The sequence below is a fragment of the Hippopotamus amphibius genome, chromosome 13 (assembly GCF_030028045.1).
Source record: "Hippopotamus amphibius kiboko isolate mHipAmp2 chromosome 13, mHipAmp2.hap2, whole genome shotgun sequence".
Taxonomy (NCBI): Eukaryota; Metazoa; Chordata; class Mammalia; order Artiodactyla; family Hippopotamidae; genus Hippopotamus; species Hippopotamus amphibius.
Window position 1 is genome coordinate 87,066,537 of NC_080198.1, and position 13,932 is coordinate 87,080,468.

At 36.7% G+C, this 13,932-nt stretch overlaps 1 protein-coding gene across 1 annotated transcript; it reads right to left on the bottom strand.

Annotated features, from left to right (window-relative positions):
- Positions 1 to 13,498: 13,498 nt before the first annotated feature.
- Positions 13,499 to 13,695, bottom strand: LOC130835223 (40S ribosomal protein S29-like). The gene has a single exon (XM_057706631.1). The coding sequence runs from the start codon at positions 13,693 to 13,695 to the stop codon at positions 13,525 to 13,527; it is 171 nt and encodes a 56-aa protein (XP_057562614.1). The 3' UTR covers positions 13,499 to 13,524.
- Positions 13,696 to 13,932: the final 237 nt, after the last annotated feature.

Here is a 13,932-nt window from a genome sequence, read left to right on the forward strand (position 1 = left end):
CTTTTTTGGTATTAAGCTGCATGAGCTGCTTGTAAAATTTGGAGATTAATCCTTTGTCCGTTGCTTCATTGGCAAGTATTTTCTCCCATTCTGAGGGTTATCTTCTAGTCTTGTTTATAGTTTCTTTCACTGTGCAAAAGCTTTTAAGTTTCATTAGGTTTCATTTGTTTATTCTTGATTTTATTTCCACTATTCAAGAGGTGAGTCAGAAAGGATCTTCCTTTGATGTATGTCATAGAGTGTTCTGCCTATGTTTTCCTCTAGGAGTTTGATAGTGTCTGGCCTTACATGTAGGTCTTTAATCCATTTTGGGTTTCTTTTTGTCTATGGTGTTAGGAAGTGTTCTAATTTCATTCTTTTACATGTAGCTGTCCAATTTTCCCAGCACCACTTATTGAAGAGGCTGTCTTTTTTCCATTGTATATTCTTGCCTCCTTTGTCAAAGATAAGGTGCCCATATGTGCATGGGTTTACCTCTGGGTTCTCTATTCTGTTCCATTGATTTTCCTTTCTGTTTTTGTGCCAGTACCATACTGTCTTGATCACTGTGGCCTTGTAGTATAGTTTGAAGTCAAGAAGCCTAATTCCACCAACTCCATCTTTCCTTCTCAAGATTGCTTTGGCTATTCGGGGTCTTTTGCATTTCCATACAAATCGTAAGATTTCTTGTTCTAGTTCTGTGAAAAATGCCGTTGGTTATTTGATAGGGATTGTGTTGAATCTGTAAATTGTTCTGGGTAGTATACTCATTTTCACTATGTTGATTCTTCCAATCCAAGAACATGGTATGTCTCACCATCTGTTTATATCATCTTTGATTTCTATCATTGGTGTCTTATACTTTTCTACATACAGGTCTTTTGTCTCCTTAGGCAGGTTTATTCCTAGGTATTTTATTCTTTTTGTTGCAATGGTAAATGGGAGAGTTTCCTTAATTTCTCTTTCTGCTTTTTCATTGTTAGTGTATAGGAATGCAAGAGATTTCTGTGCATTAATTTTGTGTCCTGCTACTTTACTAAATTCATCAATTAGTGCTAGCAGTTTTCTGGTAGAGTCTTTAGGGTTTTCTATGTATCATATCATGTCATCTGCAAAGAGTGACAATTTTACTTCTTCTTTTCCAATTTGTATTCCTTTTATTTCATTTTCTTCTCTGATTGCTGTGGCTAACACTTCCAAAACTATGTTGAATAATAATGATGACAGTGGGCACACTTGTCTTGTTCCTGTTCTTAGAGGGAATTCTTTCAGTTTTTCACCATTTAGTATGATGTTGGCTTTTGGTTTCTCATATATGGCTTTTATTCTGTTGAGGTAATTTCCTTCTATGCTCATTTTCTGGAGAGTTTTCATCATAAATGGATGTTGAATTTTGTCAAAAGCTTTTTCCACATCTATTGAGATGATCATATGGTTTTTATCCTTCAATTTGTTGATATGATGTATCACGTTGATTGATTTGCGTATATTGAAGAATCCTTGCATTCCAGGGATAAACCCCACTTGATCATGGTGTATGATCTTTTTAAGGTGCTGTTGGATTCTGTTAGGCAGTATTTTGTTGAGGATTTTTGCATCCATATTCATCAGTGATATTGGCCTGTAATTTTCTTTTTGTGTGACATCTTTGCCTGGTTTTGGTATCAGGGTGATGGTGGCCTCGTAGACTGAGTTTGGGAATGTTCCTCCTTCTGCTATATTTTGGAAGAGTTTGAGAAGGATAGGTGTTAGCTCTTCTCGAAATGTATGATAGAATTTGCCTGTGAAGCCATCTGGCCCTGGGCTTTTGTTTGTTAGGAGATTTTTAATCACAGTCTCAATTTCCGTCCTTGTGATTGGTCTGTTCATGGTTTCTATTTCTTCCTGGTTCAGTCCTGGAAGATTGTACTTTTCTAAGAATTTATCCATTTCTTTCAGATTATCCAATTTATTGGTTTATTGTTGCTTGTAGTAGTCTCTCATGATGTTTTGTATTTCTGAGGTGTCCATTGTTACTTCTCCTTTTCCATTTCTAATTCTGTTTATTTGCATCTTTTCCCTTTTTTTCCTGATGAGTCTGGCTAATGGTTTATCAATTTTATCTTCTCAAAAAGCTTTTAGTTTTATTGAACTTTGCTATTGTTTTCTTCCTTTCTTTTTCATTTATTTCTGCTCTGATCTTTATGATTTCTTTCCTTCTGTTCACCTTGGGCTTGTTATTCTTTCTCTAATTGTTTTAGGTGTAAGGTTAGGTTGTTTATTTGATATTTTTCTTGTTTCTTGCGGTAGGACTGTATTGCTCTAAACTTCCCCCTTAGAACTGCTTTTGCTGCGTCCCATAGGTTTTGGGTCGTTCTGTTTTCACTGCATTTGTTTCTGGATAGTTTTTGATTTCCTCTTTGATTTCTTTAGTGATTTCTTGATTGTTTAATAGTGTGTTGTTTAGCCTCCATGTGTTTGTATTTTTTACAGTTTTTTTCCTGTTATTGATAGCTAGTCTCATGGCGTTGTGGTCAGAGAAGATGCTTCATATAATTTGAACTTTCTTGAATTTACCAAGGCTTGATTTGTGACCCAAGATGTGATCGATCCTGGAAATTGTTCCACGTGCACTTGAGAAGAAAGTGTATTCTGTAGTTTGGGGATGGAATGTCCTATAAGTATCAACTATGTCGAGATGGTCTAATGTATCATTTAAAACTTGTGTCTCCTTATTTATTTTTTGGTTGGATGATCTGTCCATTGATGTAAGTGGGGTGTTAAGGTCTCCTAATATTACTGTGTTAGTGTCAATTTCCCCTTTTATGGTTGTCAGCATTTGCCTTATGTATTGAGGCACCGCTATGTTGGGTGCATAGATATTTACAATTGTTATATCTTCTTCTTGGATGGATCCCTTGATCATTATGTAGTGTCCTTCCTTGTCTCTTGTAATAGTCTTTACTTTAAAGTCTAATTTGTCTGATAGGAGTATTGCTACTCCAGCTTTCTTTTGACTTCCATTTGCATGGAGTATCTTTTTCCATCCTTTTACTTTCAGTCTATATGTGTCCCTTGATCTGAAGTGGCTTTCTTGTAGGCAGTATATAGAAGGGTCTTGTTTTTGTATCCATTCAGCCAGTCTGTGTCTTTTGGTTGGAGCATTTAATCCATTGACATTTAATGGGATTATTTACATGTGTGTTCCTATTACCATTTTCTTAATTGTTTTGGGTTTGTTTTTGTTGGTCTTTTCCTTCTCTTGTGTTTCCTGCTTAGAAAAGTTCCTTTAGCACTTGTTGTAAGGCTGGTTTGGTGGTGCTGAATTCTCTTAACTTTTCTTATCTGTAAAGCTTTTGATTTCTCCATCAAATCTGAAAGAGATTCTTGCTGGGTAGAGTATTCTTGGCTGTAGGTTTGTCTCTTTCGGGACTTTCAGTATATCCTGCCATTCCCTTCTGGCCTGCAGAGTTTCTGTAGAGAGGTCAGCTGTTATCCTTATGGTTTTTCCCTTGTATGTTATTTGTTGCTCTTCTCTTGCTGCTTTCAATATTTTTTCTTTGCTTTTAATTGTTGTTAGTTTGATTAATATGTGCCTCGGTGTCTTTCTCCTTGGGTTTATTCTGTATGGGACGCTCTGTGCTTTCCCATGTTGGGGACGTTTTCCACTATAACCTCTTCAAATATTTTCTCAGACCCTTTCTTTTTATCTTCTTCTTCTGAGATGCCTATGATACGAATGTTGGTGTGCTTAATGTTGTCACCAAGGTCTCTGAGACTATCTTCCATTCTTTTTCTTCTTTTTCTCTTTCCTGCTCTGTTGCATTTATTTCCCCCATTCTATCTTCCAACTCACTTATTCGTTCTTCTGCCTCAGTTATTCTGCTGTTTGTATCACCTAGAGTATTTTTAATTTTGGTTATTTTGTTGTCCATTACTGTTTGTTTGCTCTTTAGTTCTTCTTAGTCCTTATTAACTATTCTTGTATTTTCTCTGTTTTGTTGTCAAGAATTGGGATCATCTTTGCTATCTGAATTCTTTTTCAGGCAATTTTCCTATTTTCTCTTCATTTATTTGGTCTTGTGGGTTTTTTTCCTGCTTCTCTGTCTGCATGGTGTTTCTTTGTTTTCTCATTTTGCCTAATTTATAGGATTTGCTGTCTCCTTTCCTTATGCTGCCTAGTAGTAATTCCTCTTGTTTCTGCCCTCTGCCCCCTGTGGTGGGGTTTGTCCAGTGTATTGAGTAGGCTTCCTGGTTGGGGGTCTGGTGCCTGCTTTTTGGTGTGTGGCTTTGTCTTTTCTCTCTGATGAGCAGGGCCATGTCAGGTGGTGTGTTTTGGGGTATCTGTGAGGTTAATATGGCTTTAGGTAGTCTGTGTGCTGATGGATGGGTTTGTGTTCCTGTCTTGTTTATAGTTTGGTGTGAGGTGTCCAGCACTGGTAGTTGCAGACAGTCAGATGAAGTCAGGTCTTAGACTCTGATACATGGCTCTGTGAGAGTTCTCTGCAGTTAATCTTCCCTGTGTCTGAGGGCTCCTTAGTAGTCTAGCATCCTGGATTCAGTGCTCCCTCTGCAAAGCCTCCTACTTGACTTCTGATGGAGTAGTCCAGATTTCAGACATTGCTTGTCCCAGCAATAAAGGGGTTTAAAGAGGAGTGTCCAAGCCCCAGACTAATGGCAGAGTGTTGAGTCAAACAAATACTAAATCAAGGAAACACATACATGTATAAGACACACAAATACTGAGTCCAGTAGAACATAAGACACTAGAAAGACCTGACAGAAGAACCCCAGTATGCAATCAGACAATCAAATGGAAAACCAACAGAAATTCAAAACAAAAACAAACAAAAATATAGGAAAAAAGAAAAAAAACACCACAGACACAAACACAAATCCAGGGAGATTTTGAAAGCTAGGATCAAATATAATAAAGAGCAAGAGTACCACCAGACAGACTGAAGATTCTCAGAATGAAATCATACGATTATACTTAGAACTAAGATAAAGACCAAACCTAATAATAAAAACCAAAGCAGTGTGTCATCTGGAGAATAAAGCAAGGAAACAGAGCAGACTGATAAAATTGCTTATAAGTATATTAAGATAAAACAAACTAAAAAAGGATAGAAGACAGGGCAACAGAAGAGTGTAGTGTGACTGGAAATATGAAAAGGAAAAGAAAAGAGAAAAAATAGAAATGTATAAAAGCTAGAGAAGGAAAGAAGATAGGAGAGAGAAAGCACTACAAAATCTTAGCTAGAAATAGAAATATGTGAAAAAGTCTAAATATAAAAATGGAAGAAAAAAGAAAAGAGTAAAAAAATATGTTATAATGTGTGTAGATCCCTTAGGACTAAGATCATAATTAATTAACAACAACAACAACAAAACCACACTCACACAAACACAAATCCAGGGAAATTTTGAAAGCTAGGATCAAATATAATACAGAGCAGGAGTACAACCAGACAGACTGAAGTTTCCCAAAACAAAATCAGACAGTTATAATCAGAACTAAGATAAAGACCAAACCTAATAAGAAAAACCAAAGCAGTGTGTCACCTGGTAAATAAAGCAAGGAAACAGAGCCGAGCGAGAATATTGATTGTAAGTATATTAAGATAAAATAAACGTTAAAAGGATAGAAGACAGGGCAACAAAAGAGCATAGTGTACCTGGAAATATAAAAAGAAATATAAATATATAAAAGATAGAGATGAAAAGAAGGTAGGAGAGATACAGTCAGCACTGCAAAAAACTTTGCTAGAAATAGAAATACATAGGCTAAAAATAAAAATAAAACAAAAAATAGAATAAAAAATATGTTATAAAACATGTAGATCCCTTAGGACTAAGATCATATTTAATTAAAAAGAAAAAAAAAAAAGAAAAAAACCTAGAACTGACCCCAGAATGGACCAGATCAATAGAATTAATAATAATATTTCTGTTTCCTTGGGGTCTCAGCTGTAAGTGTCCTTCTACCCACCTTGGGCTTTTTGTGTTACTCTGCAACCAGCAGAGCTTCCTTTATAGTTCATCTGTAAGTGCCAGTGTGTGGAGAGAGAGAGGGTACAATAGTGGCTCCTTCCCCTGCGAGTGAGTGAGCAGTGGCACCCTGCCTGGGTCACAGCAGCTCGTTTGGTGCCTGTTGCAAAGGGACACCAGCAGCTCAGGTGTAAACAGAATGTCTCCGGATCTGAGCCACTCTGTGGTCTGTTGGCTCTCGGCTGCAGGCACTCTAGGCCAGCCCCACCTGGGGGCCTTTGTTATCCCTGAGTGCGTTAGCCAGGCCCGGAGGGGTCCTTCCTTTGTCTGTCACAGGTGCCAAGAGAGAGGTTACACCCACGGCTCCTCACCCCTGCTTGTGAGTCAGCAGTATTGAGCCATCGCCATGGCTGCCCAGCTTTCTGTGGTAGGCTTTCTCCACTGCTAATTTCTTCCCTCCTGTCCTCTCAGTCTATCTCCCCACTGCCAACAATTTTTCTTACCCTGAGCCAGTTCTCCGGTTCCCACGTTCCAGCTCCCAGACCCCCTGTTCAGCTGTGAACCGACGTCTCTGTCCAGACATGCTGAGCCGTGGTGCGGACCCTCCATGTGTTTCTCACTCTTTCCCATCTGCCACAGCTCAGCTGCTTCACCCTCTTTGAACAGTCCCAAATGCCTCCCTTCTGACCCAGGGAAATTCCCCATTGTAGAAGGGGTTTCCCCATCAGATAAGGGATATTTCCCTGCATTTGGCAATCTCCCCTCTGTTTCAGATCCCCCTGCCCCAGGGTGTGGGACTCATCCATTTCCTTTCTTATTCTCCTCTTCTTCTTTTTTTTTTTTTCTCCCTCTATCCTTCCCAGTTATGTCGGGATCTTTGCAGTCCTTTCTGGTGTCCGAGGTCATCTTCTGGTGTTCATCTGGTTCTCTGTGGGAATTATTGCATCTTTTGATGTATTCCTGATGCATCTGTGGAGAGGGATGCATTCCATGTCCTTCTACTTCACTGCCATCTTTCTTCCCCTCTATTTTTAGTTTCTTAACCTTCATACTGTTCTCCATAGTGGCTGTATCAATTGACATTCCCACCAGAAGTGTAGGAGTTTTCCCTTTTCTTCACCACTTTGTTTGTAGACTTTTTGATTATGACCATTCTGACTTTTTGATATCTCATTGTAGTTTCAATTTGCATTTCTCTAATAATTAATGATGTTGAACATCTTTTCATGTACCTTTTGGCCATCTGTATGTCTTCTTTGGAGAAACGTCTATTTATGTCTTCTACCCATTTTTTGATTGAGTTGTTTTTTGTATTTAAATTTTATGAGCTGTTTGTAAATTTTGGAGATTAATCCCTTGTTGGTCACATTGTTTGCAAATATTTTCTCCCATTCTGTGGGTTGTCATTTCGTTTTTTATTGTTTCCTTTTCTGTGCAAAAGCTTTTGTGTTTAATTAGGTCCCATTTGTTTATTTTTGTTTTTATTTCCATTACTCTAGGCTATGGATCAAAAAAGATCTTGCTGTGACTTATGTCAGAGAGTGTTCTGCTTATGTTTTCCTCTAAGAGTCTTATAGTGTCTAGTTTTACATTTAGGTCTTTAATCCATTTTGAGTTTTTTGTGTGTGTGTGTGTATATTGTTAAAGAATGTTCTAATTTCATCTTTTTACAGTTCACTGTGTAGTTTTGCCAGCACCATTTATTGAAGATACTGTCTTTTCTTTATTGTAGTCTTGCCTCCTTTGTTGTAGATTATTCGACCATAGGTGCATGGGTTTATTTCTGGGCTTTCTATCCTATTCCATTGATCTATATTTCTGTTTTTGTGACAGTCTGATGACTATAACTATGTCTTATAGTCTGAAGTTAGGGATCCTGATTTCTCCAGCTCTGTTTTTCTTTCTCAAGTTTGCTTTGGCTATTCAGGGTCTTTTGTGTCTCCATAGAAATTTAAAAATTTTTTGTTTTAATTCTGTGAAATGTGCTGTTGGTAACTTGATAGAGATTGCATTGACTCTGTAGATGCTTTGGGTAGTAGAGTCATTTTGACAATGTTCATTCTTCCAATCCAAGAACATGGTATATCTTTCCATTTGTTTGTGCCTTTCATCAGCATCTTATAGTTTTCAGAGTACAGGTTTTTTGTCTCCTAGAGAATTTTATTCCTAGATATTTTATTGTTGTTGATGCAATGATAAATGAGATTTTCCTTTAATTTCTCTTCTGATCTTTTGTTGTTAGTGTGTAGAAATGCAACCAATTTCTGTATATTAATTTTGTATCCTGCAACTTTACTGAATTCATTGATGAGCTCTAGCAGTTTTCATCTTGTTCAGCTTTTTTTTTTTTTCTGGCTGGGGATGATTACTTCCAAGCTTAAGTCATGTCAGAGCTGAAACCAGAAGTCAGTATTTACTTTTTTTGATAAATAAAATTGCTGATTGTTTCAATTCAGGACTCATTTTTCCTATTTAAAATAATCCTCATTATTGATATCTTATAGAAAAAAATTACGAAGCCCATGCAGAAATTCATTGCCAAGAGAGAAAAGGCACATATACAACAAATGGCAGTATTTGTGCTTGAGGAACTAGAAAAGCCAAGATCCATTCTGAAAGGGTCTTTAGAGCAAGCTATTTAAAAGGTTAGAGGATAAAAGGAATTCAATAAAATCCATAAGAAAACTATAAGACTATAAGATAAAATGAACAAGAAGATTTTAGAAGGCATGAAATATCATTTTTGTAGCTAAAAATGTAGGATTGATATAATAAAAACTCAGTGAATCAATTAAAGCATTGATTCATATAGATAACAAGAGAATTAGAAGGTAAATCTGAAGAAGCCATTCAGAATGCTGGTCAGATTTTTTTTAAAAAAACAAATTATGATTTGTCTTAAAAAAATAAAGAACAAATTATCTTTAAGGAAGATAAAATGAGAAGCTCTACTATGTGTCTAAAAAGAAGTTCCAGGAGAGAATAGAGATAATGGGCAACAGAAAAAAGTCCTGATGTGATGGTTCCAAGTTTTTAGGAATTGTAAAAATATTATGAGTCTTTTGATTGTAAAAGTATATCAAGTCCCTCGTAAGATAAATAAATGCAAATTCATTCCTTAAAAACATCACAGACACTGCAGAACATTTGGATAGAGAATATGAGGAAAGTTTTAAAGGCTACTAGAGAGTCAAGACAGATGACATATAAATAGCAATCATGGTGGCAGAGTATTTCTTAGAAATATCAATATACCTCAAAAGACAAAGAACAAATATCTTTAAAGTTTGAGGGAAAACCTGTTTATTTAGATTTAGATACCTTCCCCATGCAACCATCAACAAAATGAAGGCTATAAAATGGGAGAAAATATTTGCAAATCATGCATCTTACAAGGGGTTACTATCCAAAGTATAGAAAGAACTCATACAATTCAATAGAAAAAAATGATTAAGAAAATGGACAGAGGAACAAACATTTTTCCAAAGAAGACCTACAGAGGGCTAACAGGTACATGAAAAGGTGCTAATCATCGGGGAAATCATCAAGGGAAATGCAAATCAAACCACAATGAGGTATCACCTCACATCTGTTAGAACATCTATTATCGAAAGACAAGAAATAATAAGTGTTGACAAAGATGCGGAGAAAAGGGAACACTTGTGCACTGCTGCTGGAAATGTAAATCGGTGCGGCCAGTACGGAAAACAAAAAATGAAAAATAGAAGTATCATACCATCTAGCAGTTCCACTTCTGGGTATTTATCCAATGAATGCTCATTGCAGCAATATTTACAATAGCCAAGACATGGAAACAACCTAACCGTCCATCAATGGATGAATAGATAAGGAAAATTATATATATATTTGTACACTCACAGGAATATTATTTGGTCATGTAAAAGATGGAAATTCTGCCATTCATGACAACAAGAAGGGACCTGGAGAGCATTATGCTAAGTGAACTAAGACAGAGAAAGACAAATAATGTCTGATCTCACTTACACATGTGAGATCCTAAAAAAGCTCAAACTCATAGATACACAGAACAAATTGGTGGTTGTCAGAGTCAGGAGGTGGGAGGTTGGCAAAATGAGTGAAGGTGGTCAAAAGATACAAACTTCTAGTTACAAATAATTCCTGGATTTGTAATGTACAGCATGGTGACTGTCGTTAACTATACTGTATTATATATTTGAAAGTTGCTGAGAGTAAATCTTACAAGTTTTCATCACAATAAAAAAAAATTGTAAGTATGTGTGGTGATAGATGTTAACTTTTTTGGCAATCATTTTGCAATATATGCATATATCAAATCAGTATGTTGTACACCTAAAGCTAATACAAATATATGTAAATTAAATCTCAGTTTACAAAGATTCCACATGTAGGGAGACCACACACACACACACACACACACACACACACACACACACAAAGAAAAACTTTTCATGTCTTTTGCCTTTTTTTTTTTTTTACACTTTTAATATCTAATGGTCAGGAAGATGTGTAATAATTTAAAAGTGACTCTGTATACAGTAACACTTAAAACTGAATTTGTATCACATTAAACACAAATGTACCTACATATATTTGAAAGGTGATGATGTAAGTCCTTCTCTATAATATACATGTCATATGTATAATGTGTAACATGTAATATATGCTTAACATATACTAAAATACATTTCATTGTCAGTCAATGGCCAGAGCTTAGTGCTTGAACATAATCATGGACCATTTGCCACAATTACCCACAATATTTTTAAAAACTGTAACTTGATAGCCTCTCATGGCTATTTTGAAACTTGTTTCTTACAGTCCTGGAAATATTTTACACTGACTTTCAGCCATACTGGTCAACATACCTTCAAATTATGGTATTTTCCAGCCTTTGCACATTCTAACAGATAGCCCTGGTCCCCAGCTGCTGTGATTTGCTCTGATGGAGACTCAGGCTGTTGTAAGAGCCAGTGTAGTTCTGGAATGTGGGACTGACTTTGGATCTCAGTGTAGCATGCATGCAGTTGGCTAAGGATCTGAGTTTTGGCTGTGTGGATCTGGGTCCTCTGAGAGCAATTCTAATTTCAGGTACCTTAGATGTTGGAGGATATTGCCAAAATATTTTTTACTCCTTAAAAAACACTCAGATTCCCCCTCCCCTGCCACTTTTTCAATCTAATAAATCCCAAAGGAACCCTAAAAATAAAATATATTTTCAAAACAAAGTGTTTTCTCTCAATCATAGGAGAAACAGCTGTTTATCACTGGGTCATTCAGTCCAAATATATCCATGAAACATATATATTTCACACTTTGAGAGGGTACAAGTCATGCATGTGTTATGCTTTTAACCACACTTTTGTTTGCTCTGAGATTAAAGAATATAGTGTGATTTCCTTAGAAATATACAAGCTCAGGAAAAACCCTCATGATCACAAATCCTTGCCCAACCATCAGCTTCTTCTCATATGTTGGGAATGCAGTTTCCTGAGGAACAACTTTCTGGAAAATGTGCTATTCTTTTATGTCTTAGTTTCTTATCTTTGAATCTCTGAACAGTTTTTAGAAATCCAAGGCATGTGGACTCTTTTCAGCTCATTAATTCAACAAATTCAGTTGATCTCTGTGCCAGGCACGGTGCTAGTTGGTGGGGATTCCCTGATGACCATGAAAGACGTAGTCCACAGCCATGCAACATTAAGTCCTCAATGCCCTTGATACGAGATTCTTGGCTTCAATAGAAAACATTATTTCTTTTTAAAAAATATCAGAGGTCTCGCCTCTCTTATTTTTTGAGCCAGTTTCCTCACACAGAGCAGCGGTCACCTCCCCCATCATAGCTCAGCCTGATCTTTCTGAAGGACTTTATATTGCTGGACTGCATCTATGCAGCTGGTGGCAGAAAAGTTCTAAAACGAAACCAAGGGCATTATTTTTCTAGACAGACAAGTCACTGGTACCTCTTAGCACTCACACAGCATTGTGAACAACAGAAGACCAGAGGTATCCGTTGCTCTGTTTTGGGTAAAGTGGTAGATAGGCTTTTTTGCAGTACAGCTTAGTGGAAAGAATTTGGACTTTAGAGTTTTTTCTGAATCTTTCATTCAGCTGTATGAGCTTGGACAAGGTCATTTTTTGTCTTTTGTTTCTTCATATGCCAATTGGGAATAATATTACCTGGCTGATATGGTTGAGTATTTATTCAGAAATGGTGCGATGCAGCAATAATGGATAGTAACTATTATATATATGTACATTCTTCTCACGACTTATGGAATCAGTATTGATTAACTAGGGCACAAGTCTACTTGCCATGGATATGCTCTTGATTCTCTACCAAATAGTAATTTGTCTAGCAGTCTCTCTAACCTGCCTTGTGTGTTTGTGTGTGTATGTGTGTGTGTAAAATACATTTGTGTAGAGATTTCTAAACAAAAACTGGTAGGAAAATTACAGTAATCCAGCGTGTTCAGAAGCACAACTTCAGCAGATGACACTTCAGAGGCTTGAAGGAACTTCCGTGAATATGTAACATTGCTTGAATGGGAAGAGGGAGATAATTTCACAAAAGAGGAGGCTTTATCATTATGTTTGACTTTCATTCAACCTTTTTTCCTTGTACATGAAGTTGGGATTATTTTACACTTTTTAACCTCTGATCTGCTCCACCAACAAAATATGCTGCTAGTTCCATGCTCTGTCATGCAAATAAATACAGACCACCCACAGTATTTAGCATAAGCTGATCTCCTAATACTTAATATGAAAATCACTGCAGTTAGAGCTACTGAAATTTAGCTTTCGTTTTTCTTAAACGTGGAGAATTTTTAAAAAACTATTTCAGACCTGAAAGAAACTCAGTTTCTGTATCTATTACTGGCTTTTGTCCAAATGTCATGTAAGGAATTTATTAATATAACTATAATACTTCAGAGGACTGTGGAATGTACATTCTAGGCGAATTTTTTAGGCTCTGTGGGAGGGGGAGGGGAAAGAGCAGAGATGATGGTGGGATAGAATTCTCTTCTCTGCAGGAGGGAGGAAGATAATTTTCTTTATGCCACTTTTTCATGCTGAGGCCTCCACTGCTATGCCAATGGCATCCTAACATAATATTAAATCATCGGTCCCTATGTGGGCTACTCATATCTTTTCAATGATTCAGAATTTAATAAGAATTCTAAAAATGTATTGGTGACAATACAAAAAAGTAGAGACTAATATATTTTATAACTATATTTCTTGGACAAGCCAGTACTATTTTGGTAAAATAAAAATATTTCATACCTCATTATTAATACTTTCATTTAAACTACACATCATTTTTGTTTTTTGTTGCAGATATTTTGGAATACTGTTTGTCATCCACTATTGATATAGTAAAAGCTTAATTTAATATTTTTAAAGTTTAGTGGGAAAACTGACACAGGTTAATAAAAGACATTGAGAGCGGCTGCTGTTTTTTTTTTGTTTGTTTTTTTTTTTGAAGTTTTAAAATTTTATGTACAAAGAGTGAGCATTCTTTCTGAGGAAGGTAGATGTGCTGGATGACACATTCAAGGAAGTTCACACTTAGTCCAACTTGATGAAGCCGATGTCCTTCGCGTACTGGCGGAAACACTGGCGGCACATATTCAGGCCGTACTTCCGGATCAGGCCGTGCCGGTTGGAGCAGACGTGGCAAGAGCAAGAACCCTGCCTGAATTTCCTCGGGTGGCTCCAGTAGAGCTGCTGGTGACCCATGTTGCTTTCTCAAAGGTGATGAGGCAAAAGGAAAGAGGTGGCGCATGCAGGCGCTCTTCAAAAATTTTCCAGGCACAGTTTACCCAGAAGGCCATGCTGACCAGCCGCTGTTTTTAATGAGAATTTTCTCCAACACTTAGCTATTTAAGAACACTTCATTTAATTTAATCACTGAATGCAAAGGTCTCTGCCTAGTCCATTTTCTTTGACCTATTTCCAGCATTTGTTGGAGTTTTC

Coding starts and splice junctions, on each gene's coding strand:
- LOC130835223 (XM_057706631.1), bottom strand. CDS start 13,695: ATGGGTCACCAGCAGCTCTACTGGAGCCACCCGAGGAAATTCAGGCAG.